Source organism: Scophthalmus maximus, chromosome 19, assembly GCF_022379125.1.
Source record: "Scophthalmus maximus strain ysfricsl-2021 chromosome 19, ASM2237912v1, whole genome shotgun sequence".
Lineage (NCBI taxonomy): Eukaryota > Metazoa > Chordata > Actinopteri > Pleuronectiformes > Scophthalmidae > Scophthalmus > Scophthalmus maximus.
The window spans coordinates 12,594,567-12,620,969 of NC_061533.1; the positions used below are offsets into that span (position 1 = coordinate 12,594,567).

At 43.5% G+C, this 26,403-nt stretch overlaps 2 protein-coding genes across 6 annotated transcripts in view; both read left to right on the forward strand.

Annotated features, from left to right (window-relative positions):
• The first annotated feature begins 353 nt into the window (after window positions 1–353).
• On the forward strand, window positions 354–6,423 carry LOC118314478 (eosinophil peroxidase). Of its 2 annotated transcripts, XM_035640960.2 has the most exons (15): window positions 354–448; window positions 680–746; window positions 983–1,070; window positions 1,225–1,400; window positions 1,491–1,623; window positions 1,862–1,991; window positions 2,876–3,082; window positions 3,261–3,621; window positions 3,724–3,884; window positions 3,974–4,232; window positions 4,320–4,490; window positions 4,590–4,827; window positions 4,942–5,138; window positions 5,258–5,266; window positions 5,392–6,423. In XM_035640960.2, exons 2-15 carry the CDS (start codon window positions 680–682, stop codon window positions 5,793–5,795), a joined length of 2,601 nt encoding a protein of 866 aa, XP_035496853.1. In that variant the 5' UTR covers window positions 354–448; the 3' UTR covers window positions 5,796–6,423. The 2 variants fall into 2 exon arrangements, with proteins under 2 accessions (XP_035496853.1, XP_035496854.1); XM_035640961.2 differs by lacking the exon at window positions 983–1,070 and having other exon boundaries at window positions 370–448.
• Window positions 6,424–10,733: 4,310 nt separating this feature from the next.
• Window positions 10,734–26,403, forward strand: part of ebf2 (EBF transcription factor 2) — a 28,276-nt gene continuing 12,606 nt past the window's right edge. For 2 of the 4 annotated variants that reach the window (XM_035641087.2, XM_035641089.2), the window contains exons 1-6: window positions 10,734–11,496; window positions 13,327–13,483; window positions 15,230–15,287; window positions 16,840–16,895; window positions 16,997–17,070; window positions 18,388–18,456. In XM_035641087.2, the coding sequence (XP_035496980.1) occupies window positions 11,363–11,496; window positions 13,327–13,483; window positions 15,230–15,287; window positions 16,840–16,895; window positions 16,997–17,070; window positions 18,388–18,456 (548 nt within the window). In that variant the 5' untranslated portion in view covers window positions 10,734–11,362. Of the gene's footprint in view, window positions 11,497–13,326; window positions 13,484–15,223; window positions 15,288–16,839; window positions 16,896–16,996; window positions 17,071–18,387; window positions 18,457–26,403 lie in introns of all 4 variants that reach the window. The other 2 variants (XM_035641086.2, XM_035641088.2) reach the window with 2 other exon arrangements.

Below are 26,403 nucleotides of genomic sequence, written 5' to 3' on the forward strand. Positions count from 1 at the left end.
TGAATACTATGACGTCATGATTTCATGGTACATGTTTCAAGGTTCCACGGAACCTCAGCTGCTTTGCGTGCGCGCACACACACACACACACACACACACACACACACACACACACACACACACACACACACACACACACACACACACACACACACACACACACACACACACACACACACACACACACACACACACACACAATTGGGTACTTTCCCTCCCTGACACATCTCTGTTTCCAAATGTTTGTAGTTGATGCCCAGGGCAGCCCCACAATGAGGAAGAACAACATTCTTTCATTCAAGAAACATTCCTGACACCAAATGTTACGTCAAACGAAGTGTCTCCAAGACTTAAAAAACCAGAGAACCTCTGACAGCATCGACAAACTCAGGTTGGATGCTACTGTACACAGACGATCAGAGGAAGGGAGCTTCAACTATTTTCACAGGTTATTTAAAAAATATATATATGTTTTCACACAGAACATATAATTCATGAGATAATTTCCTATACTAATAATGTTGATTGTTAACTTGGATTCTGCGGGGGGTTTTCATAATATTTGTCAAACATTTGTTTTGAGGTCAATTCTGAAATATTATATTAGTTTGATAAGTGTGTAAATGACGGGGATAATATGTATAAAATATATATATATTAATTTAGTTATTTTTTGCAGATGAATCGCTTTCTGTGTCTGCTGGCTGCAGGTCTTTACCTGTACATACAATGCCATGTGAATGCAGGTGAGTGTTACCTCAGTCATTGAAAAGCAACAACAGCCTTAAATGCATCCAATTTATTCCCTTACTATTCAACACTAAAATGTCAAAGATATGTATGTTTGGTTCTTCAGTTATTACTATAAATGTTTGGTAAAGTGCTGTAACTATATCACATGGATGAAACGTAACAATTATGATGCAGTGGCCAAAAACATCAGTAGTGAAGGAAATACGTTTTTGTTTGTTTTGGTATCCAGAATCTCGTTTGAGCAGGAGTGTTATTGAGCATGCTGTGAAGGCAGCCAAGGCCACTGTGGATGATGCCTATGAGTTCTCAAGAAGAGAGTGGGTATAGCCTGTACAAACCCACTGAACTGCTGTGTGTTGTCAATTCCTTGATCGATTCAAAGTGAAAACAGAAGAGATCAGTTGTATAAAATAACACAGAGGATATTCTCAATGAAATCAATTATAAATCTGACCTCTCCACACGTTCCAGGAGCATCAACCGTGTTAAGAGGAATGCAGCCACTCCTTCAGACGTCCTGCGGCTCCTGAAGCAGCCTGCTGGGCAGACCCGTAATGCTGTGCGTGCTGCAGACTACATGAATATTGCTGTGACGCTGCTCAAGAGGTCTTTGGAAAAACGTCAAAAACGCTCCATCAATGACACTGGTGTGTAGACTTTACATATAATTTCCTTACAAATATTTGCAAGTCTGTTGCGACTGAGCAAACACTCTTTCTCTCACTTGTTTTGATTAGATCTGATCTCTGAAAAGGATCTGCAGGTCGTCGCTGACCTGACAGGCTGCTCCCCCCGACATCGTGTCCCTTCTTGCAAGACGACTCCCAATATAAACAAGTTTCACACCGCAAGTAGTGTCTGCAACAACAGGTGAGGCAGCTGATGTGGAACTGTTTCTGCCCCTGGGCAATCTGGCTCTTGAAAAAGATTTTGCTTCCAGTACTGTCCTTTTCTTCATTTAATTTAAAAAAAAATAGAAGTGGATAGTTGGAGCAACAACCTTACCTTAGACATTACCTATAATGTAAGAAAATTGCCTGTGTCATACATGCATTCATCTGCAAGACAAAAAAGAAAAAGAAACAATAAAGGATACACTTTTTCTAAGACAAAACACTCGCTGGGGCTCCGCCAACACACCATTCATCCGCTGGCTTCCTGCTGAGTACCAGGATCATATCTCTCTTCCCAAAGGCTGGGACCCTGATCACAAAGTCAACAGTCATCTGCTACCATTGGTACAGTATTCATATATATATTTATATATATACATATATATAAAAGCTGGTGCATCTCCAAAAATTTGAATATCTTGAAAAAGTTCTATATTTTCTTCAGCTATTTCTTTTTACGATCAATCGTAAAAGAATCAGAATCACTGCCTGCACATCAAATAATTAGAAACATGTGTCTCAAAATCATTTTGAGTTTTAGTAATTGCTATTCATACAGTACAAATACTGTGTAACTCTTGCTCTAGTTCAGTAAACACAACCACAATCATGTGGAGGCTTTTGTACTTGACAATTGATTGTCAAGTGAATGTATGAATGTATGTGTGATGCACACATACATTCATCTCGCTGTTTTTTCTCTTCTTCTGCTTTCCTCTCCTGTCTTTTCTCTGTACCAGAGGGATATGTCCTTTTTGTGACGTTGCCTTTATCTTTAACTTAATGCTACTGGCTTTTTCATCAACTGCCTGACTGATTGTGGTTGTTTCGTGCCTATCATTACATTGCGCATGGGGCCCCCCTGGTGGCCAGGGGGGCCCTAAGCAGCCGCATAGTTCGCTCATGCCTCAGGCCGGCCCTGCTGCAGTTATTCATTCTAAAGGAGGCCCGACCTATTTTCACCTGTCTAAAAAGTATTGAGTGCATAAATGGACATACTTTTCAGAAGTCGGACGTTTCTGTATTGTAAATCAATCTTTGATTGAGCTTAGGAACTATTCCAATATTTTTGAGATACTGGATTTTTTATGTTCTTGAGCTGTGAGACGAAATCATTGAAATAAAACAAGAAAGGGCTTGAAATATTTCTCTTAATGTTTAATGAATCCAGAATATATGAAAGTTTCCCTTTCACTCAAGGTGCTGTCTGTTCTACATCAAATCTCCAGGTAAGAGTAGTGTCCAACCGCATTCTGCGAACAGCTAATGCTGATGTGGAGAGCGACCCACTCTACACTCACCTGGTGACCATCTTCGGCCAGTGGACTGACCATGACCTGACCTTCACTCCTCACTCTCCTGTCATCCGCTCATTCAGTAAGGGTATTAACTGTGACAAGAGCTGCGAACGCACAGAGCCCTGTTTCCCCATCCAGGTCAGTTTTATTGCATCACACAAGAAAAGACATGGATACCCCATATGCACGCACGCACGCACGCACGCACGCACGCACGCACGCACACACACACAGAGGACGAATGGCACACGATACCCCATTGTCTGGTTAAGCACTAAAAAACACTGAATGTTGCAGCTTCTTGTCATCAAAACAGATTCCCAGGGGAGACCTTATATTCAGCACAAAGCCAGAGGAGTGTATACCCTTCTTCCGCTCAGCAGCAGCTTGTGGTTCTGGCAACACAGGCCACATCTTTGGCGCAAGCAATGTCCGTCAGCAGATGAACTCAATCACAGCTTTCATTGACGTGGGCCAGGTGTATGGTTCAGATGATACCAAAGCTCGGTTCCTCCGTAACCTCACCACAGATCAGGGCCTTTTAAGGGTCAACACACGGTACACTGACAACGGCCGTGAACTCCTGCCCTTCACCAACATGGGTGCCAACCTGTGTGCGACACGAGCTCGCATTACCAACAACACCAGTGTTGAGGAGGTGCCCTGCTTTCTGGCTGGTGAGTGGAAGCAAAAACATTGACATACAAAAGTGCATTGCAAGCATCAACCACACATCATGGCTGTGGTTATTAAAAAGAGCCTTCTGCTTTGTCTCCCAGGTGATGAGCGCTCAAATGAGAACATTGGCCTGACCTCTCTACACACACTGTTGATGCGTGAACACAACCGTCTGGTACGTGCACTGGCCAAACTCAATCCTCAGTGGGACGGAGAGAGACTCTACCAGGAGGCCCGCAAGATCATGGCAGGCTACTTCCAGGTTAGAGATGGGCTTATCCGCATGAAGAGCAAAAATCTTGCATTAATGATTGGGTTGTTTCATTATCTCAGTTTCTTTTTTGCTTTAAGGTTATCACCTTCAGAGACTACCTGTACCACATTGTCGGTCCAGACTTCATTCAAAAGAAGCTGTCCACCTATCCTGGATATGATGAAAATGTGGACCCCAGCATCTCCAATGTGTTTGCTACAGCTGCCTACCGATTTGCTCACCTGATGGTTCAGCCATTCATGTTCCGTCTTGATGAGAAATACCAGGAGCACCGTGATTATCCAAGCCCGCTCCTGCACAAAGCCTTTTTCACACCATGGAGGGTCGTTTTTGAAGGTAGGGCCAATATTCCTAAACTGCTTAGTCCTTCCCTAAAGAGAGAATATGTACGATCGAGATTAAATGATCTGTTGTGCTCCTCAGGTGGTGTGGACCCAATCATAAGGGGGCTCGTGGGTCGCCAGTCCAAGTTGAACACACAGAGCCAAATGATGAATGAGGAAATGAGGGAAAAGCTGTTTTCATTCTCCTCTAAGCTGACACTGGATCTGGCCTCTCTCAACCTGCAGAGAGGCAGAGACCATGGACTCCCTGGTATTTGTTGAGTTTTTTATACCTTTGTATCCTTTATCTGTGTGAAGGCTTACATCTTACATTAAAAACTGACAGAAGTCATTGTATGTGGCCCTTTAGGTTACAACAAGTGGCGCAAGTTCTGCGGGCTCTCACAGCCACAAAATCTGTCAGAGCTGGCGATCGTTATGAACAACACTGTTCTGGCCAGCAAACTTTTGGATCTTTATGGCACACCAGACAACATCGATGTGTGGCTGGGAGGAGTGGCCGAGCCGTTTGTCCGTGGTGGTAGAGTGGGACCCTTGTTTGCCTGCTTGATTGCCACTCAGTTCCAGAAGATCCGCCAGGGGGACCGGTATATTATTCAACTCATGTTGCTAATTATGTAGACATAGCTTTGTGAGCTGCATCTTTATTTTAATTTTTTTCATTCACAGACTTAAAACATTAACAAAATGTCCAATTTCAGACTTTGGTGGGAGAACAAGGGAGTCTTCACTGAGGCTCAGAGGAAGTCACTGAGGGAAACATCACTTGCCCGCATCATCTGTGACAACACTGGCATCACTGAAGTACCCAAAAGACCCTTCAAATACCGGCCTCGAGGGTCTGGTTACACCCAGTGTAAGGACTTACCTGCCTTTGACCTAGGTCCATGGAAGGAGGGTGAGTTGATATTCTTGACAGTTGACTGAGGATGATCAGTGTAAATGCTTGAGTATTTGGAAATACTGATCCCCCCCCCCCCTTTTTTTCTATACGAAAAAATTCCCATGGACACACAGGATCATTAGGTAATCCTCCCGCTCCCTTTTTCATTATCCCAAAATACAGAAATTTATGTACTAAAAGCATTACAGAAATGAAAAAAAATTGAAAAGGTACTGTTGGTATGATTGTACCCATGTCTCTTACACAGGACCCCCTGGACCCTCTGGCAGAGAGAAGAATGCTGCCTTCTCTGTGCGACTGGGCAACAACTTCCCTGAAGCCGGCACACCGATTGCATTTCGTGAGGTAATCTACAATGGACAGGGCAGCTATGACATAAGGACAGGGCTTTTTACTTGTGAGCAACCAGGTGTTTATGAGTTCCAGTTCCATTGTACGATCTACCAGAACAATGCCAATCTGGATCTGCTGCATAACGGAGATCTGATAGTGCACTCATTCACCACCCGGCAGAGTGGCTACATCACAGCCAGTGGTAACGCGTACATCAAGCTTCAGAAGGGAGACAAGGTTTGGCTGGTTGCCCGGCATGGTGGCAACGGTCTGACCAGTGACAGCTACTTCTCGGGGCATCTGCTGTTCACTGAGTAGAGGACTGTTGATGTAGCTGCTGACCCATGACATCGTCAAGACATTGAGTACGGTTGGTTCCTAAAACATGGCTTCCGCCGGTGACAGGCGTTACGCCACACTTTGCCTGTGAGCATTGTTTTCCGGCATTTTTCTTCACCAATACATGATTGATGAGGTTGTTAAGGTAATGGTAATGGTTAGGACTAGGGTGACATGGCAGAGAATCAGCATGATTACTTTACAGATAATAAGCAAATTCATTTAAATACACAAACTTGACGGACTTACCACGTCTACCACTGACCTCTAGCGGCCGTGTACATAACAACCTCCAGAGGTCTGAGTCACCACATACTGTAAGTCTGAAAATCACCCCTTTTTTGTGGAGGACAGTCTTAAAAAAGCTGTTATTATCTTATTTTACTACTGAAAAACATTGTGAAAATGAAATGAGCATTATTGTCTTTTTCAAGTTTATTTTCCTGTTTAATGCAAGTTGCTGAGCACAAGCAAAACCAGCAGATGGCGCTACTACATAATATTAAAAGCTCAAGTTGAACCTGAATTGAGTTTTTTTTTTGTATATGTAGCCCATGCTGGTATCATGTAACGCATTATAAAACAATAAAATGTCATCTTTGTGAGACCCATCTTTGCTTTATTTATATCTTCAACAATCAGAATTCGTCTTATTTTTCCCCTAAACTCAGTTCATTAACATGGTAGTTATTTTTTCCACCCAGCAGGAATAGGTTACCCCTCTCTTAAGATTATATTACAGTGAGAAAAGTTGTCATCTTCAAAAACATGGCTGCACGGTGTAGTGGTTGGCGCCCTCGCCTCACAGTAAGAAGGTTCTCCATGTGTATGTGTGGGTTTTCTCCAGTTACTCCGGCTTCCTCCTACAGTCCAAAGACATGCAGATTCTAATCTAAAATTGTCAATTGACATTTTAGATTGTTGGCCAATAGGTTGCAACCTGTCCAGGATGTAAAAAAAAAACTGCATTCACATATCTGAATGTGTGAATTTGTAAAACAATTCTCACAAATTCAAATGTGTGAGTGTAATATTTTTGCTTCTGTAGAAATTTGTGCGAAAAGTTTTGTGCAATCTGCACAGAGATCTAATTTGCACGTGTGAAGTATTTGTTTGTTGCTGTAGACATATTCTATGTATGTGTAATTAAAGGTTCAGTGACCCTGACCCTCCTTCTCCAAGTGTGTAAGAATCTAGGTTGGCCTTCAGGTAATGTCAAAATGCAAAAAGACCTCTCTGGAGCCAGTGTCTGGTTTGTCCATTCTAGCCTCCGAGGAAGAGGGCCCACTGCAGGTGTAGGGGTTAATCTGAGGTAGTGAAAACATAATGACGTGAAATTTTCTGAATTATACACTAACAAAAACATTTTGAATATTTTCTGCCAGTAGATCTCCTAAATCCTTTAAACCGAGCCTTTAAATGTATTTTAACAGTAACAATATTAATAAATAACATTCATCAAACCTATGACTTTGGTGGTGTGATCTCAACAACAAATTACTGACTAATTTAGCCTTTTGTCAAGATTTGCTTCAACCTTTTACATGAACTTACCTTCAGCAGATGCAAAACAACAGAAACAACAAGCCTTCCTGGTCCAATAGGAGTCGGAGTATGGATTGGGTCTGTTCCAGCCCTGATTAGTTTGATTCCATCTGATTGGCTAAGCATGAGGATGAAAGAACAACACCTGGAGGTTTAAAAGTCTGAGACCTTAGTTTAACGGCCAAGTTTGACTACATTTTGGATGTGATCATGATTGTGTTAATTGTTCTTTTTTTCTTTTTCAAAATAAACTTTCAATTTTCAGAGTCACCTACCCCCAGACAAAAACAAGAACAAGGTAAAATTACACAAAAAAACCCATTTCCCTCTATTTCCCACACAAACAAAAGTCGTACCCCCCTGTTTTAAGCAGCTGACCGCCAAAGTAAAATCAAGTCAAGCCAATGCACAGCCAATAGGTGGAGGCTAGAAGATATTTGTAATGTAATGTTATATTTAAAAGTTCCATTCTTGCCTGACAAATGCTGAACCACCTCACAAGTAACAACTTAACTCACTACAGTTAACAGAAAGGGAAGCACCCTTAACTGCACATGTGCTTTTATGCAATCATAAGTCAGAATGTGTGAAAAGGAAAGGCAAAGTTTGCAACAATATGCCGATTCACCCAATTCACCCAATTCATCAGAAAACCAAAAATATCTCACTTTATAAAACTTGAAAAGAACTACAGGCTGAAGCATTAATATTTGCCATACAGCTGTGATATTCTGTGATTGTTTTACTATACATAACCCTGACAAGATTCTCTCTGTGCTACTTTTTGAGCATTTCAGCTCGCCTTGTATCTTTTTTAAGGAATTGATTCCAAGTCCAGGCCTTAAATTGAAATTAATACAAGTGTTTGTTAGAAGTTTAGTGCATGGATTTAGATATCGAGGACTGAGGCTAAATGTGGTCACTCTGCTTTAACTGCGGATGCAGACACTCCCCACGGGATCTGCATCCTTGCCTAAATAAGTCACACACGCGCACACACACGCGCACGAAACCAAAAAGCAAGAGCAATGTATGGCTATCGATTGGGAACGTGGTGGGCTGCATCGCCTCTGTTGTTCTCTGCAGTAGAGAGGAGGGACGGGAACCAGCTGCTGCCCCTCCAGCAACCCCCCCCCCCCCCCCCCCCACACACACACACACACACGCACACACACACCACGCCCACTCTGACCTCGGTGGACACAGTGCCATCCACAGAGAGTGGCTTCGGGAGTCCCATGGGAGCAGGGGAATGCTGGAGAGGACGAGCGGCACACGATACCCCATTGTTTGGTTAAGCAGTCACTGATCCCCCCCCCCCCCCCCCCCCCCCCCTCCTGCCCAGAACACACGGGCAGACCGTCTCAACGGGTTAAATTGATTAGAAAGACGTTTGTGTTTTGACTAATCCCCCCCATTTTCGCCCCGATTCTCCGCCTCACCAAATGAGAAAAGCCCACACACTTTTAGACGGTAGTTGTGACGACCACGGTCCATCCTCCCTCTCGCACCTGTGGAGAGACCCACGACTGTAAGAGAGAGAGAGGGAGAGAGAGAGAGACACCGGCCTGCACCATCCAATGCACTGCAGAACACACCACATGGATGTGAGAGAGTACACAATCCAAAATACAGAAGTGGAAAGGACGATAAGTGCAACGGTGCACATCTCCTCAATGACACAACACATTTGATCGGTGTCTTGACTGCAGACGTCCGATGACCCAGGATCTATCCACCGCGCTGTGACTTGCATTAGGAGTTTTTGCCAGACAGAGGCAACTGTTTCCTTATTCCTGAGCGTCACACCACTGAGCAATGTGGCCAGTTCAAATGTGTTCTCTGACAGGGCAACTTTCAGTTTGTCACTTCCCGCACACGTTCATCCATCCCACGCCAACTGCATGGTCGCTTGAACCGAGTACTCTGTAATCCTCCTCTTAAATGGGACAGTCAGAGAAGAAATGAAATCTCACGAGCCCTCGCTGCGTTCCCAGGACGCCCGACGTGGAACTTTTGCAGCGACTGGAGGAATTTTCTTGAAGTGTGTCGTCATATTTGGATTTTTCGTGCTGAAATGGAGCTGTCAATCATTTCACGGAAAGTGTGCGAGGGACGGCGGCGGGGCGGAGACTCGGGGGCAAGGATTCCCCAAGACTGCTCTCATAATTGGGGGAACATCTGACTTTGTCCCGCGCTGGCAGATGGTGAGTTGGGGCGGGATCCGAGGGGGAGATTTACATTCATTGTCCAGGCGCACAAACTGCGCACAGAGACAATAGTCGCGGCGAGGGGCAAGGGACCAAGGTTGGAGAGACACAAAACCTTTCCTCTTCACTGCCAAACGACCCGCAGTGGAAATTCATTTGTAGTCCGCAAAAAAACATGGCCTACATTTAATTCACGAACACACGTGTCCATTTCTTTTTTTTTAAAACAAAAATATTGTTCATACAACAATTAACTCCAATTTTCAACATTGGAAACAGACAAAATAAATTGTTGTGGCACACACCTTTTAGTGAGCTCCCTAAGAAATGAAATGATCCAAGTCAGGAGCAGAAGAAACTTTGTCCGAATGTATTCACAAAATATTCACTTTCATACACACACATTATTGGCTATCAGTTCCCACATTACGCTTGAAGATGGATTTTCTTTTTGTTTTACATCAGCTCTACTTGCAGGCCCAGCTGATGTCGTGGCCGGTCTGGGTGTATTGATTAAGAACTCCTCCCGGCCGCTGTCAGGCAGCGGTCTACACGCCAATCAGGGCGCAGCGCTGTCCGCTGCCGGCGGAGATTGATGGACCAACCAGACGGACATTGTTGCGACTGACACTGATGCGATGCCTCCTCAGCGGAATCACTGCTTTCAAAGGGAGCAGACGGCAGAGCTGCTGAATACGCGCCCGTCGAGAGCGTTACATTTCTGACTGGAATCAAAAGACCCAACAGGATTTGCTGTTGAGGCCATATTCAGGGCAGTGTACAAGACGGATGAAAAAGAAAATGAACAAAGACTAATCAACAATGTTTTATAAACGTTAAGGCCCATTAAATAGTTATCATTATAACACATTTAGTGAGTCGGCTTTTGATATCATCTGTCCATGAAGATTGAATCGTTTTTTATAATACGAATAATACTGATCTCAAGGGTTCCCATTATCTGATCACCCTCCCACGCGTATTATTAACGTTTACATTGCATTTATAATAATAATAATAACAATGACGATGATAATTATTATTCAATTTCGGTTCGGATAATGTTCTGATGCCTATACAGCTTTTCTATCATGCATTTGTCCTTCGTTATCACCGTGTTCGAACTTAATGTGCGAAAACTTTGCGGCCAGAGTCACTGGTTGGATGCTGAATCTGGCATAAGTCCAAACAACGGATGCACTTTACACCAATGAGAGCATCCACTTCAACAATCGGTTCCCCATATGGCACTGAGGCCCCTCCTCCACGCTCTGTCCCGGCAGAGGGTCTCATTCATGCTTCAAGACAGCGGTTCACTGCAAGCTCCCTGGCCCTCGGATCAACTGTTTTGATCCGGTCTGGGCTTGTGACAAAGGAAGACTTTTCTCCACACATACATTTAAAGAATATCCTGAGACGGACTCGCTCTGGACTGTCTGAGGAGTTCAGCCAACCGAGCAGGTGATCATTTGCGCTTGAACTGACGCTGGAGATTTGCGCTTGGACAATGCTTGCAATCAGTGGGGGAGTGTATTTATCATCATTGTTTGAACCTTAAAAGAAACTCTGTGTGGACTCTTTTTTTATTGAGACGCCCTTTGAAGCATCACCCAGCACCGGTCATTTATTTCTTAAAGCTCCCTGCAATCTCTGTCTTCTTGTGGCGTTCTGGAGGAGCGCACAGCCGCGTGGACCTTCTGTTGATTGCCAAAGTGCTTTATCTCTCCAACTCAGTTGTTTCTTTCACCCCAAGTTCAAAAAAGTGCACCACACTATTTTGACGGGGCTTAAATGTTCGGGATCCAGGAGCATCTGATGCGAGAAGTGAGCGGATTAAAAGAGAGAAGTCTTGGAGAGGAGATGGATCCAGTACGCTCGTGGGTGCGTAATGTCGGGGTTGTGGATGCGAACGTCGCCGCGCAAAGGTACAGTTCAAACACGGCTCCTCTGTTGACGTTACCTTCTCACCAGGTCTTTTCATCATTTTCACTATTTGAACTCATGCTTGTGGTGATGCGACATCAATCATTTTCACACGCAGCATCATGAGCTCAATATCAGTTCATATGTGTTGATATTTAACATTTAGAACAAGTGTCAGAAAAGAACCACAGACTACTTGTTGGATGACACGAGTCCCCATTAAAAGTCTTTGCCAACTTCTTGAATTGGAATGAAAGAACATTTCGCCATTATCATTTGTATTATTGTTGTTGTTGTTGTTGTTATCATTATTTCAAACTGATTAGACTAAAATAATGTTCTGGTTAAGTGCACAAAATGACGTCCTGTTTTATTCATAAACTAATAATCTGAACAAGTTGACTTTGACATAAAGTCACTCAAAAGAAACATTTAATCATTGCATTTTCCGGTGTGTGAAAGGGCCACTTACATTTTTAGTTTACAAAATACAATTTGAGATAATATCTCAAAACATGTGTGACAACATCTAAATATATTTCCCCAGAAGAGCGATTTCAGCTGATGGAAATTAGGTTTTTCAGCTAAAAACATTTTTTTGTACTCACCGGCTCCACACATTTTACATTTATCATTTTTCATCAGCACAAGTAATGAGCATTATGTCATTGAATCATTCTAACTGATCCAAAACGGTCTTCCATGTTCCAACAGATGTTCAGTCCTCCTCTTCATATTTTAAATTTCCAAAATAACACACACACATTAGTGTTTTCATGTTCCAAACTTATTGTTTCCGACTCATAAAAACGCTGTAGGAGAAATAAAGAAGGCAACAAGTTAATTACTATAATACCTATTTTAAATACATGGAATTAAATAACTACGAGTGATAGGACAATGACGTTATTCGTATTGTGTGGAGGTTACTTGATATAAAGTATCCAATTAACATTAAAATGTTTTTTAATTTACAAAAAGCTCAATTGTAACAGAAAACATATATTGAAATTGTGATATTCGATTTTTTTGGTGTGCATTTTTGCTTTTAAAATAAGTGTTTATGGCTTTCACAACAAATCCATAATCTATTCAGTACGAGTGATCAGAAATGATATAAAATCCTCCATTTTATATCGAAGTTATATTTAATGAAAAAACGGAAAAAAGAAAACAGCGCAGGCTCTCTGGTGTCCACACCTGCAGATTTGATTATCTTTTTTGATTATCGTTCTGAGTTAAAACCCCTTTTAAACTATTAAATGTTTTTTATTTAAATTAAAAAATTTCCAACCAAGATGTTTCAACATCGGTCCAAATCAAAAGAGCTGACTCAACCGTCCACTTTTCAGTTTTTTAGTTATGCTTCTCCTTTTTGTCTCCTGGTCTTTGTGTAATTTTTTGCAGTACATATGTAAGTTCTTCTAAGATGAAAAGGCCTCCAGGTTATTATAAAAATAAAATATTCATAAATAATCTGAAGGATTTAACAATTTGAGAGTAAAAGACTTTAAGTTATATTATTAAAATATTTGAATAACAGCTTTTTAAAGTGCCAGTAAGTCCAACATATTTGATATAAATATGAATTTAGTTTTAATCATTTAATATAGCAGAGTAAATCGTCTGGCCTTTAGTTTGTGTTTGTTCTATTCTTTGAGAAATATTTTTTGACCACCGATGGATTATGGGCCTTTACATTGTTAGATGGCAATTTACTCAAAGATAACCTTTACATTTAGCAGCATCAGTTTATTAAAGACTACGTATTTGTCTTAAATATCATGAAGGTACGCGAGAGCTGACTTTCTCTGTCTCTGTTGTGTTCTCAGTGGAGTAGCTCTGTCCAGAGCTCATTTTGAGAAGCAGCCGCCCTCCAATCTCCGCAAATCCAACTTCTTCCACTTTGTCCTGGCGCTCTATGACAGACACGGCCAACCTGTGGAGGTGGAGCGGACTGCGTTTGTGGACTTTGTTGAGCATGACAAGGTGTGTTAATGTGTCCCTCAATATTTATCTCAGGATGTCATTAGTCCACTGCATAGTTTTCATCTCAAGGTTTTTTTCCACAGGCATGATGAGAGTTAGGCAATAGTCCCTGATGAACTGTGAAAAATAACAGGATGTATTAGTAATATACAGGATAATTCAGCTGTACCCAGGTGCTCAACTTGTTCTTCCCCATCACCAGTAAAGCCAAGCATATCGAACAGCTGACGGCTACATGTTTACACAAGCTTTACCCTCAATGAGCTGATGATGTGGGATTGAAAAGGAATATCTAATGACTAATTAGCAGCTTGCCTCATTAGGAGGACATCACTACTTTTTAAAATGCAAATTATGCTTGCTGCTGTTAAGTTATACAGTGAACTAATCATCAAAGTCTCTTTTCCTTCAAGCCCCCTCCCATACTCTAAATACTGCTGTGGGGGGAACTTGATTCCTCAGGTTGGACAAGACCCTAAATAAGGAAGGGCGAAGTGTGGAGATAGAGATAGAACGAGACTGGAGAGGGGGAGTCTGCCTGGAGTAGAAGCCTTATGCCCAGTGTTGATGGATGTTTTTGCCTTGTGGTGTCGGGAGAACGCGCCTCCAGAACTGGTCACATTTCTCCCCCGTGAGAAAGACAAGAGTGCACCAACATGTCAACTGAAGTTCAAATATAGTTACACCATGACTTTCTTCAGTGCACCAGCAGGAGGGTAAATGGCAGTGCTAATGCCAGGGCTGAAAGCTGTCAGCGTGCTCCCCTTTGTGCCACACAGGCCAGTGCAGAGTAACATGACAGCGGTGGAAGAGTTCATTTTCTGCATGGTTACCCTGGCATCTGTTTTTGCTTTGTAATTATGGTGAGGTAGAGTGATGGCATGGCGAAATAAATGTTCCTCTGTGTATATTTACAAAACTTATGAAGCCAGGCATCCATTTATCTCCTGCTGCGTCTCAGTCTTGCTTCTGATATTAAGTTTTGTGCCCTGTTACCTTCCAACTTATCTTCATGCGTCTTAATTTCCTCACTTCTTTCCTCCTTACCACTGTCTTCCTTCTCCTGGTTTCTCCAACGCCGCCAACATCCTTGTTCTCTCTGCTGCTCTCCCGCTCTCGTCTATGTGATGCCAGCCTCCTGGGTTATTGGACCAGAGAGCATTCCTTTGAGACCACTTAGAAAGACCAGTAGAGGTAGAGGAAAAGAAAGAAAGAGCAGGGAACGAGAGACGAGAGATTGGGGGAAAGAAGGAAGAACGGAGTGGCTAGTGGAGAGCCTTGGGGAAGGAGGGATAGCAGAAAGGAAGTTTTTCTGTCAAGCTCGGCTGCTGCTCAGTCTCACATACAGTACTTTCCACCCACACACACACACACACACACACACACACACACACACACACACACACACACACACATCCTACCTTGTTGCTCGGAGGACCACTGCATTTGATCTCCAGCATTTAGGAGTTTGTGTTGGACACGATAGTTCAACCTCTACAAAGAGCATCCGACTCAAGGTTAAGCGAGCAGCCTGTGAGCACGATGCAGGGTCCCATATGGGCTTTGAGCCCACAACCCTCTGATCTCGATGCTGCTCCCTGGGAAGGGACGAGTTGCAGGATTAGGAGAGACTCAATGTGCTTACTGTAACGCTGCATGGGGATGCCCAGCTGTATTTATCTGTGCCCCAGATGTGCTTAACTGCATGCCCTGCGTTTGTCTGTCTTTCCTCTTTCCAAGGAGCAGACAGGGGAGAAAACCAACAACGGCACTCACTACAAGTTACAGCTCCTCTACAGCAACGGTTAGTAGCATCAAACACCAGCTCTCAGTTTGTGGGTCGACTCTTTGCACCTCTGCGGTGCCTAAATGGATCATTTTGACACGACGTATGCCCTACATATAACAACAGTTGGAAAAACCAATGGCACCAGTGTGCACTACACACACCTTTCCACTTTAAGTAATCCATTTCCTCTCCTGCCTTACCTCGCCTCTCCTCTCATAAATTTATTTCTGCTCATTGCCTAATCACTGGGTTTGTATAATTTAATACTCAACTCTGCGAGGAGCCTCTTCTGGGTCCACGTGTGGGGAAATGAGGTACATGTTGCCACACCACCCCACCCCACCCCGCTCTCCTTCTTAGCCGCCCAACTCTTCCAACCCCCCATGGTGCGTCGACATCAGATCGGGGATACACAGAGAAATTTGGTTCCCATGAGCCACTGCTGCCCCTGCTCTGCCATAGCTGTGGCACCCATGGGAGAGAAGATAAAAGACATGTTCTAGAGCAAACCCCCTCATACACTCTCCATGCATACACACACGTACATACGAGCACACCAAAAGCACTTTCTCTACATCCCCTCCTCTCATCCCCTTCCCCCAAGCACTATCAAAGGCATCTCAATCGAGACTTTGATGAGAAGAACACATTTTAAAGCAATACTCTACAAAGTCTCTTTATAAATTCCTTGGGTAATTCGCTCTTCCCTCAAGAAGCAATTCATTACATGGCGCCTGTGAGATTTACAGTGGAAGTTTTGGAGCATCCCGCGGTTCAGGTGTTTCTAGAAATGTCACTCAGAGACATAACTGATCACTGACCAAGTGAGAAACAATCACAAAGAAGACATTTGCTCTTGTATTCAATCCCTTAACAAATGGATCATTTGCAATTTGACTTGTTGGTGTAGAACTTATGATGTAAACAGCCCCACTCAAATAAACTTGAGAATAAATCAAATGTTTACACAGAAATAACCACAAAAATAACTGTCTGACAAACCGTGAGAATGTGGTTGTAAATTCTTGCCTCAAAGCAGAACATGAGTAAAAATCATCAAACATCAAATAACTCTCAATCCCCTTGGAAACCATCACAGAGAGAATATGAACTGCATGCCAATCTTATTCCTCCATGTTTGCTGGACATACTTCAGTGCTTTTTTTTCTGAGAGCTTGTCCAAATTTTGAGAAAGACAAAAGATTTATATCATAAATATTTCCATTTTATTTTGAGAATCCTCTTTTAAGTTTAAGCACAATTGCTTCATTTATAGTTACACTTTATCATGGCTGAAGCAATTGTATGTAGTGTTTTGCTAATAGGGTCAAGCGACTTGGCCTTAACTTACTATTGTTCAGTGATGTGCAGGTTATCCGCACAATAAAAATGTGTATTTCCTTCACTCATCTACTCTCAGTTTCTGTTCAACTAACACACTAAGGGCAAGAGAGCATACATTACAGTTCTGTGGAGGATTGATTTAATCCTGATAAAACCTTTCTCATGCCTAAAATACATTTTGAGCGGCTGATAAGGATCAGTTTCTGTGTTTTCTTTTTTGCAGGGGTTCGCACAGAGCAAGATCTTTATGCACGACTCATTGACTCTGTCACTAAGCAGGTTAGTAAAGGGGGATTCCACCGCCAGCTTCATAAATAGACCTGTGATTGATTCTACATGAAACTGAATCTGTCCCATTGCTCCTTCTTTACTCCTCTCAGCCTATAGCGTATGAGGGACAAAACAAGAATCCAGAAATGTGCAGAGTTCTGCTCACACACGAGGTTATGTGCAGGTGAGTGTTACACACACATGCACACTCATTGAAACTTCAATCCACAGGGACGAAACCCAATATCCATTTCTCTCTTTCACTCTGCTTTGGCTCAGTGAGCTTGAAATGTGGTTTTGGGACAATGCTTGGGGCCCTACGTTTTTGAAAAGTAGACTGTGAACTTTGAGTCAAGGCTGTCTGTCATCATTCTTGTTACAGTGGTGGCCCCCTGCTGGTTTCTGCTGTCACGCAGCATGTTCCCGGCCAGATCCTGTTTCTTTCGGAGCTCTCTCCTCTTTGGCCTGGAGTTATTTCGGATAGACCCTCAGCTGACAGCAGCAGACACACCTAAGGGGGGAATATTGGACCTTTCCGATTATCGAAACTTCCGCACTTCTCTTCAGCCGAGGCAACATATTTGAAACTTTTGAACAAGTGTATTGGTGCAGCTATAGTTTCAGAAAGCTTCTTTTAATAGCAGAGCAATTTTAAGAAGTATAACCGTGGTTTAGGGACCAAAGGGTTTTTGGGTTTAAACAAAACAGGTGAATCCGGTTCATGGATGGAGAAGAAGCTGAAGAGAGTGGTCTGGATGTGGGGCAGTGACCCAGGATTCGAGGGCAGCAGTGGGAAGGATAGGGGGCTGGGACAAGGCGAAATGGGCTTAGACAGAGTGGGCTTTGCCATTGTGTAGCCAGCAGATGCCCGAATGTGACTCACAGCTGGCTAATAACAGAGCCGAGGAGGCAGAGGGCAAGCGTCACAGCTGGGGAGTGAGGCCGTCTGACAGGGGGGCGGAGGGGGGCAGGGCAGGGCCAAGCTGGGACACGAGAGGGGTGAGGCGAGGTGTAGGGGTGGCAGATGGTTAGGGGTGGGGGCACTTTTGTTATGCAGTGAAGGGGACTTTGGGGAAGGGGGGCTGGGTGGCCAGCAGGCTCCTCGGACAGGACTGCTGACGAATGGTAGGATGCTGTGTGTGCGTGTGTGTGTGTGTGTGTGTGTATGTGCATGCAATAAGGCTGCGTGGGGGTTGAGTTTGATTTTGAAATCAATGTGACAGATTGCCTGGCTGGCTTTTCACTTTTGAATGGTCTCTCACTGTTTGTAGGGTGTGTTGTTGTACCTTTTCTTCCTCTTTTATTCTTTTGTCTATCCTTCCCCTCCCCTCTCATGCCTCCTTTGTGTGCTGCTGGATCTTGGCCGACTGCGAGGCACAGTAGTCTGGGCCTGAGGATGTGGATGGGCCAGACAAATGATGGCTCGCCTTGTTTAATTTGTTTGTTTCTCCAACACTGACTTTTTTTCTTCTCTTTTCTGTCTCTTTATCTGCCCACTCAGCCGTTGCTGTGAGAAAAAAAGCTGTGGCAACCGAAACGAGACGCCCTCTGACCCAGTCATCATTGACAGGTAATGAGATCAAACCATGCACCCTCCATCACCTCAAACTGCATCTTGTAATACTAAGTGTTTCCTTCTTCATGTACATGGACCTACACACAAGGCCCAGTGATCGTGGTTTGATGTGAAGGTGCTTGTGCTGATATCTTACCAATGAGCTGCTGCATATACAGCCAATGAGACGAGCATCCGTGCAAGTGGGCTCTAACATACTGTACAGAATACCTGCGCCCATGTCTGTCTCCCACGTGTCTCTCTCTCTTCAGCTTTATGTTTATCTGTTGATCTATCGTGAGCCTTCTGGGATCTGTCTCAGTTTGGGCTCTCATTACGTTTAACAGCCGACATTGCACCTGAAACCTGCCAAAAGCATATATTTTCTTTTATCAGAAGCATGTGGAGCTCTCATACCACCAGACAGGCTCACATATGTAGTGAATGTTCAGCCTGAAAGCCAGTTATCTGGCTCAAAGGTGGACGACCACCGCCATAATCAGCGTGTGTGAGGGCCTTCACGTCCGAGGGATTTTGGAGGTCTCACACTGTCTGCCTGGCATTAACTAGTGTGATGAATGCTCATAAGTAGACCTCATGTGAAATGCTTTCTCTGTGATGTCATAGATGCAACCTTCATCGCCTCTCCCTCCCCTCTATCCCTCCTCTCCTCTCCTTCCCTACAATTGTCTGCCTAGAAAACACTCCCTTCATATACGTCAAGGACCCTTTTCTTTCCCCTCCTCAGTTCAAGCTGACTGGCCGTTGACAGTGTGTCTCAAAGGATCTCAGCTGAAGATAGTTTTCATATAATGGAAAAATCGGGCTGTTGTCTTTTGAATTTTCCCAGAATACCTTGGAGCAGCTGCTTTTCTCATTTACTGTAACGCATTTCTCTTCCTATAACCCCTCTGCACTTTTGTTATACTTCCTCCTAACATGGCTAAATCGCTATGAATTTTTTTTGTAAGTAACTGGGCTGGTGAGGGAAGAGAGATGTGTATCTTGTTTTCACTCTGTGTTTATGTGTGGCTGTGAGGATTGAGTTAACTGGAATCATTGACCTACTGTACTCTCTAATCACACCGGGCATATCCCGTCCTGATGAGGGCTTCTGCCTCTTGACTGGACTGAGAAATCCTCTCCTCAGGGAGCAGCCTATTAACAGCCAGTTAATTTCTGATAAGCCAATGGAATTTTGTGTGGCCCTTGTGCCCTTTTATCCCACCTCATGTGCACTTTCTCATTTGACTGTGTGTGTGTGTGTGTGTGTGTGTGTGTGTGTGTGTGTGTGTGTGTGTGTGTGTCTGTGTGTGTACAACATATACTAAAAACGACAGAGAGCAGTAAGATTGACAGGGCACGATGCGTGTATATGTTCTGAGTATGTTTTCACCGTTTGTGTGCAGACTAACGGATGTATATTTTCATGTGTGTGAGCATTCTAGCACGTTTATTTATGTATGTATATGGATGTATGTGAAATTGTCTGTGTGCCTGTTTGACCCCTGCTCTGACCTTTTTCCCTAGTCACTGTTTGGGTCTTAAATTATTCATTCGTACGCTTGTGTGTGTGTGTGTGTGTGTGTGTGTGTGTGTGTGTGTGTGTCTGTAGCCTATGTCATATTGTGTGTGTGTGGAGGAGACGGTCTGTTTCTGTGGCTCCAATAATCAGCCTCCTGCTCCCAGCCCCAACACCTGTTCTCCAATTAACATGCAGCGTGCTGGGGCCCACCCGCTCCAGTCGCCTAGCCACTGCTTTCTCCCCTTTTTCTTCCTCCTTGACTCCTTTTTCTCTCATTTTCAGCCCCATTCTCCCTTCCTCCCCGCCTCAACTTATATCTCTACCTCTTGCACACCCCTCTCACTCTTTTCATTTGCTCCCACATGCTCCTACTGTGCACTTCTTCACTCCCTAATTCTTAATTCCCTTGTTCCACTTCTTTTTCCTCCATGTTGCCACCATCTCCTCCACCACCCCCACTTTCCCTTTAGCCTGTCTAATTTTGCCATAATTAGGCGGTGTCATTAGGACACCTACCCAAGCACAAGGGAGTTTGCAATTCCCCAAACGGCCCAAACCCCCTCTTTTCTAATCTCCTTTCCATATTGTTTCAGTCCCCCCCCCCCCTTCTCCTGCTGCTGCTACACCCCCTCCTCATCTCCCCTTCTCCCTAATCCTGATTTGAGTGAAAGGAGAGAGAGTAGATCACAGCTGATCCATGGGGAGGGGTGAAGGGATACAGGGCGGAGGGACCGAGGGATGAAGAGGGCAAGGGCAGTCATTGACAAAGATATCTAAAGTTGGGAGAGAATTATCTATCTCTCTATCTGCCCCACTGCCGGCTGTGTCTAATAGTTTTGAGGTTGTAACGTCGTTGAACCGTTTTACCAACAGGCCTGATGTGACTTCTCTGGAGAATGTCACTTATCTTTGATTGACGCACTTGCTTGCTCACTGATTGGTTAGATGATTGATCAACAGACAGATAGGTAGATTGATTCCTCCAGGCTCACCACTATAAATCTTCAATAAGTCTTCAAACTCATGCAGTCCTTGTTTTGGCCATAATATTTTATAATTGTGAGGGAGTTTTTGTACAGTTAGATCCCAAAATTTTTTTTTTCAACTGAGCTGATTCCACTAATCATATCAGTTGAAAAAAATATTTTTGGCTATCAATTAGCTTGTCAAAAGTGAGGATTTTGCTACTTTTCTCAGCTTTACACTTCTCTGTTTTAGTCCTTATTCCGTATCAACCAGCAGATCATCAAACTGAAAAAAATAATCAGCCCCAAATATAATACTGATCTTTCTCATCAATCTTTGCTGCGTTCACGGTGTAAAGCTTCCTAACTCTGAGAGTTCTCAGTATTAACCCAGGCAAATCTTTTAATGGCAGCATTATTGTCATGCTGACCCCTGACCTCTGAGAAACTATATTGGTTCTGGGCCAAAGCTGGCCTCTAGATTTATGAGTGAACCATGGGTTTACAATGGAGACAAGCAGATGTCAGTATTAGTATTAGACTATGTGGTTTGGATGTGAGGGGTCAGCTCTTAGTGTGAGTGTGTGCTTTTATATTTGGCTGAGAAGCTGAGATCAATAGCTGGTCATAAGGCGTGTGTGGAGGGATCCATCGTAAGGCTACAGCCTTATGAGGTGGAGGGGGAGGGTGATCAATGGCAAGCACTATCTTGCTAATTGATTGTGTTTCCAAGAGGGGTCTTTTTTAACAAGCCGGCGCTCAGAGAAAAGAAGAATAATCAATAGGAATTTTCCAATGTTGTCAATATGGCTTTTCCCTCCTCCCCCAGACTCAAAAAGAACTCACAAAGACTCAGGTATACACTGTTTTTTTTAAATCAGGTATGCAGAAGTGCCATAGTTTTGTGTTTTATTTTTCTTTGAATTACTTAAATTCTTCTCTTTGAGTTCATGGTTTCAGTATCTAAACAATGATTAGTTGTCCTGGGCAATGGCTTGACTTCAGATACTTGGCTCCAAGAGGAATCCATTACTCTTAATCTGAGGTTGTGGGTTGTATTGATCTGTTTTTTGTCTTGTTCTAGTTATGTGCATGTATCACAGGTTTGGTCTCAACTAGTCAGTGCAATGTTTTTTGGTTTTTTTGTTTGTTTCTTGTATTTTATTACTACAATTATATAAATAATTATTATTATTATCATTATTTGGGGAAGTAGATTTTCCAATTTTCAGCTCAGCTTGAATGATTATTATTGCAGTCATTAGTTGTTAATTCCTTGTGCTAGTAATTCTGAAACCTAGTTTCATGTGAAAAGACACGCACACAAGTCATAATTGTGCAGAGGATTTTTTCTTTCTTCATAGTTCCTTTACGGATTAACTCTGTCTGGACAGTTTCACAATAAACTATTCAGATATCATTTGTTTCTGCATGGATGTCTGGTCTCCGTTGCTGCAATGTCTCAGGGAAGCAATGTGACCATCTGTTACATGTTAGTCCATCCACCTGCTTTTGCCTGCCCATTCTAAACTAATTTAAAACATAACAATATATGACAAGTGAGGCTGTTTCACCTTTGTGCTTCCCTGAATGGCATTTTTCATTGCTGTCTACCTGTTCTTACACAAGGCCAGAACATTTTTTACTTTTTTACTTCTGATTTTGGGGGAATGCCGGCCTCCTCATTCTTCAACTTCAACCCAAAAAACACTAGACGGAAAAAAATAGAAGCTGTGAGTCTTTGGGAAAAGAACATTAAACTATCAGCCAAAGAATAAATGCAGCAACATTTTTGTATTGTGTCAGGGGTCGAATTCCTCCCCTCTCCCAGATGCATACTCAAACTCTGCCGCCAAGTCGCTCTGTTAGGTCGTCATATATGCACTTGAGAGTTTTATGTGTAAGACAACATTGTCATTTTAGGAGATTCTTGCTCATACTCCCCGTGTAAGTCTCCTGTAGCTGTAAAGTGGATTTCATCGCTCGCTCTGTTGATACTGGCAGGCTGTGCTGCAGTTACCTTTTCTGCCACATTAATTCAAGATAGATTTTCTGAAGGTTAGTCAAGAGGTGAAAATCATAAGGGGCAGTGATATGATTAGGACATTTTTGAATTGAACAATTTAGAAAAATTATCAGATCCCCTTGTCAAGAAATAAAGGAAAACAGAGGTGAAAGTGAGAAAAGCATTTTCCTGAGAAGAGAAAATTGTGTGCCCGAGGTGAAGCTTTGCTCATCAAAAATGATGTACATTTCTTAACCCACATTTTTTATCGCAGTAATGGAATTAAATGAATTAGGCATTGAAAGCTAATGCAAACTCTTTCTACTTTTGTTGATTGCTTACAAACCTCCTGTCTGAACAAGGGCGGTGTCTGATGCATTATTAGGACAATACTTTACTGCGGGAAGTAGTATATGTATTATCTGTGCTCTCAGAATTGTGAGAAAAAATAGGGAGGCAGACTGTTATTCATGGCTTCATCCTTCAGAGAGTGTCAGAAGAAAAGAACAAGACAGTGGCTTCACATGATGGAAGCGCAGCAAAGTCTCGAGACTTACCCCAACAAGTTCGTCTGGGAAGAAATTGCAAGAAGGTGAAAGCAAAGTAACCTGCAAATACAACACATTTGTTAGGATGAAATATATTGCTATTCAATTCTAGTTGTTTAGTGCCAAATCACAACTAACTTTATCTCAAGGCACTTTAGATCTTACAATTTTATGGATAAACCCAACAGTTCCCACTGTGAGCAAAATCTTGGGGACAGTAGAGAGAAAAAAACTGAACAGGTTGTCGAGTTGCTGGTCAGCACTCACAATGATCCACACCACATTGATGCAGATATTAATATGTACGCATAGAATTACCTGCCTATCACGTATACAGACATACATGCGACAAACTCAGGGACACTGGTCCCCTCAGTCTGCTGTCACAGGTGTCTCCCTGGCGGGCTACCACTGTCCAGTCCCTCCAGACCCCCTGTCAGTGAGCCCCTCAGGCAGGGGGCCAAGCAGCGTGGCGACATGGCCCTGAGGCTCCAGTGCACACCACCTCACATAGGCTGGACCACTGAGCAGCTGGCACAGGACTACGGGGATGGCTCCTCCCCTGGGGGCAATGCAAGCGGGAAAATGACACAAAGACAGACAGGGAGAGAGAATGCAATGTCAAGAATATGAAATTCACTGACAGGTACTGCTTTAAACAGTGAGAGCCGCACTCAAGAGTTAGACCGGTGAAAATTGAGTTCATGGGACCTTTTGGTGTGTGCCTTAGCTTTTAGTGGTGTGGTTTCATGTGAACTGGGAAGATCCTGGACTCCAGTTTGCACAGGAAGTGTGTAATGAGTGGTGGGTTATGAGCCGCGTTTGTGTTTGGACACCTTTGCTCTGCTTCGGCCGGCGTTGGCTGTTGTGGTTTGAACCCTGACACGAGAAGTAGGCCTGGTTTGTTTTCTTTGAGAGCCTACAGAGGGGGCAGTCGGAAACAGAAAGCAGCAAAGAAATGTTTTGACAGGAAATGGGAATGGACTTCCAATGGGCTAATGTGGAGGAACAGCAGGGGGACTTGTGTGAGTGGGTGGGATGCAGAGGGGATGGGGAGGGGGTATAAGTTTTGAGCTGCAGCTCAATGGCACTCTGAAAGGCCTCACACTCCCAGAGTAGATAGGGCAAACCCTCTCATTTGTCCGGCCACTAATAGGGTTCACCTTTGGTTGAACAGTGTAGAGATTAAGTAGGGAGCCCTCAGAGGATCAGGAGGGGGCAGATTAGTGTGATTTAGAGGCTCTTCACATTGCAAGCAAGTGAGCGATGTGTTGTTTTATGTGTGTGACTTTGGATTTGGTCATATGTGGTTGTTTTTTTATTCTTTATGTGAAGTTCCGGCATTTGCCATTTACATTTTGTAAGGAGATCTTGTATCAGTGTAATCAGGGTCCCGAGTGTGTATGTGTGTGGGTTGGTGTGGAGTCAGAGGCCAGTTTGCAGTGGTATTCAGGAAAAGGGTCTGTTTTCTTTGGCTGGGTGCTGCTGCTGATGTGTGTGTGTGTGTGTGTGTGTGTGTGTGTGTGTGTGTGTGTGTGTGTGTGTGTGTGTGTGTGTGTGTCAGAGAGAGAGAGAGAGAGAGAGAGAGAGAGATTGAGAGAGATTGCCATCCTCCTCTGTTAAGGTCTTAAATTTCACTAATGACTTAACAATGCCCCCTGGTGCTGGGCCGGCCCCAGGAGCCACCTTGTTTGTTTGTCTGTTTGTCTGGAATCTGGACACATGCGGAATTTGTCGCTGGAATCAGATTTCTCTAAAACTCCCTGTCTTTCACTTTTTGAAAACATGAAAATATTTACAGGTTTTCAATATTTCTATTTGCAGTATCCCCATTGACTTTAGGCGAAACTTAATCTTCTTGTAGTCTGTGTAAAAAGCCACCTAAAATATTGTGTAGATACATTTTTAAAAACTTTTAACTTCTCCAGGCTAACAAATGAATATGTTGTGTGCTGAATTGCAGTAAATTTATAGAGAGACAGAAATCATTGCTGGCTCTTTTTGCGTGAATCGTTTATGAAACAAAATGTTGTGTTTTCCTCATGATGAAGGAATATATAAACTAAAGAAAAATGGGTACAGCAATATAACAGCTATAATCTTTTGTGTGTGTGTGTGTGTGTGTGTGTGTGTGTAATGGTCCTGATGAATCTGTCAGGGCTGAGGGCAGGGGGTGATGTGACTGCTGACAGGCTCCCAGCAGGCATGCTGAGAGCCCCAACAGTCTGTGTGCTCTCCCCTCAGCCCCCTATCAACCCAGCTCCCCTTCTCCTCTCCCAGTCTTCAGCTCCGCACATTTGCTGTGTATTAGCCATGGATAGTAAATTACAGCACCCTGGACCTCTGAGCAATTCCATTCTCATCTCTTCACACGTTCCACGTTCCTCTCTTTCCCCCGCAGCACCATTATCCAGCTCACCTTCCCTGCATCTGTCTATCTCCCTCGCGTCTCTCATTTTGATCCGTTTTTCCTCCCTCTGTCTGTCATATCCGTCCTGGCTCTTCGACTCCCTCAACCCTGTCAGATTCCTCTCCCCTGTCTGTCTTTCTCTCACTTCTGTTATACTTCTCATCCTCCGTTCCTCTATTGTGTCACGCTACACAGCGTTCCCTCCCTTACACATCCCCTTCACTCCCCCTTTACTTTCTTACAAGCAGGTCCCTGTAGTCTAGGCTTCACAGGTTTCTTAGCAGCCTCTCTCTCTCTCTCTCGTCCTCCTTCCAATCCCTCTATCCCACCCTCCGCTCTCCGTTTTTGCTCCCCCCCTTCTCTCCCTTTCTGGAAACAGATGTTGTTTGTCAGATCTTATCATTACTGGCTAATTAAGAAGATATCTCTTCTCCTTCTGTTGTTGCTTCTCTTTCCACTCCTCGCCCTCTCAGTGGCATCCATCCCAGATTCATTGTTCTTCCCTGAGA

What these genes read in the sequence shown, in the direction of transcription:
- LOC118314478 (XM_035640960.2), top strand. Translation starts at nt 680, where the DNA reads ATGAATCGCTTTCTGTGTCTGCTGGCTGCAGGTCTTTACCTGTACATA. An exon ending in AGTAGTGTCTGCAACAACAG is followed by an intron (nt 1,624 to 1,861) that starts GTGAGGCAGCTG and finishes ACTTTTTCTAAG; the next exon opens with ACAAAACACTCGCTGGGGCT. An exon ending in TCATGGCAGGCTACTTCCAG is followed by an intron (nt 3,885 to 3,973) that starts GTTAGAGATGGG and finishes TTTTGCTTTAAG; the next exon opens with GTTATCACCTTCAGAGACTA.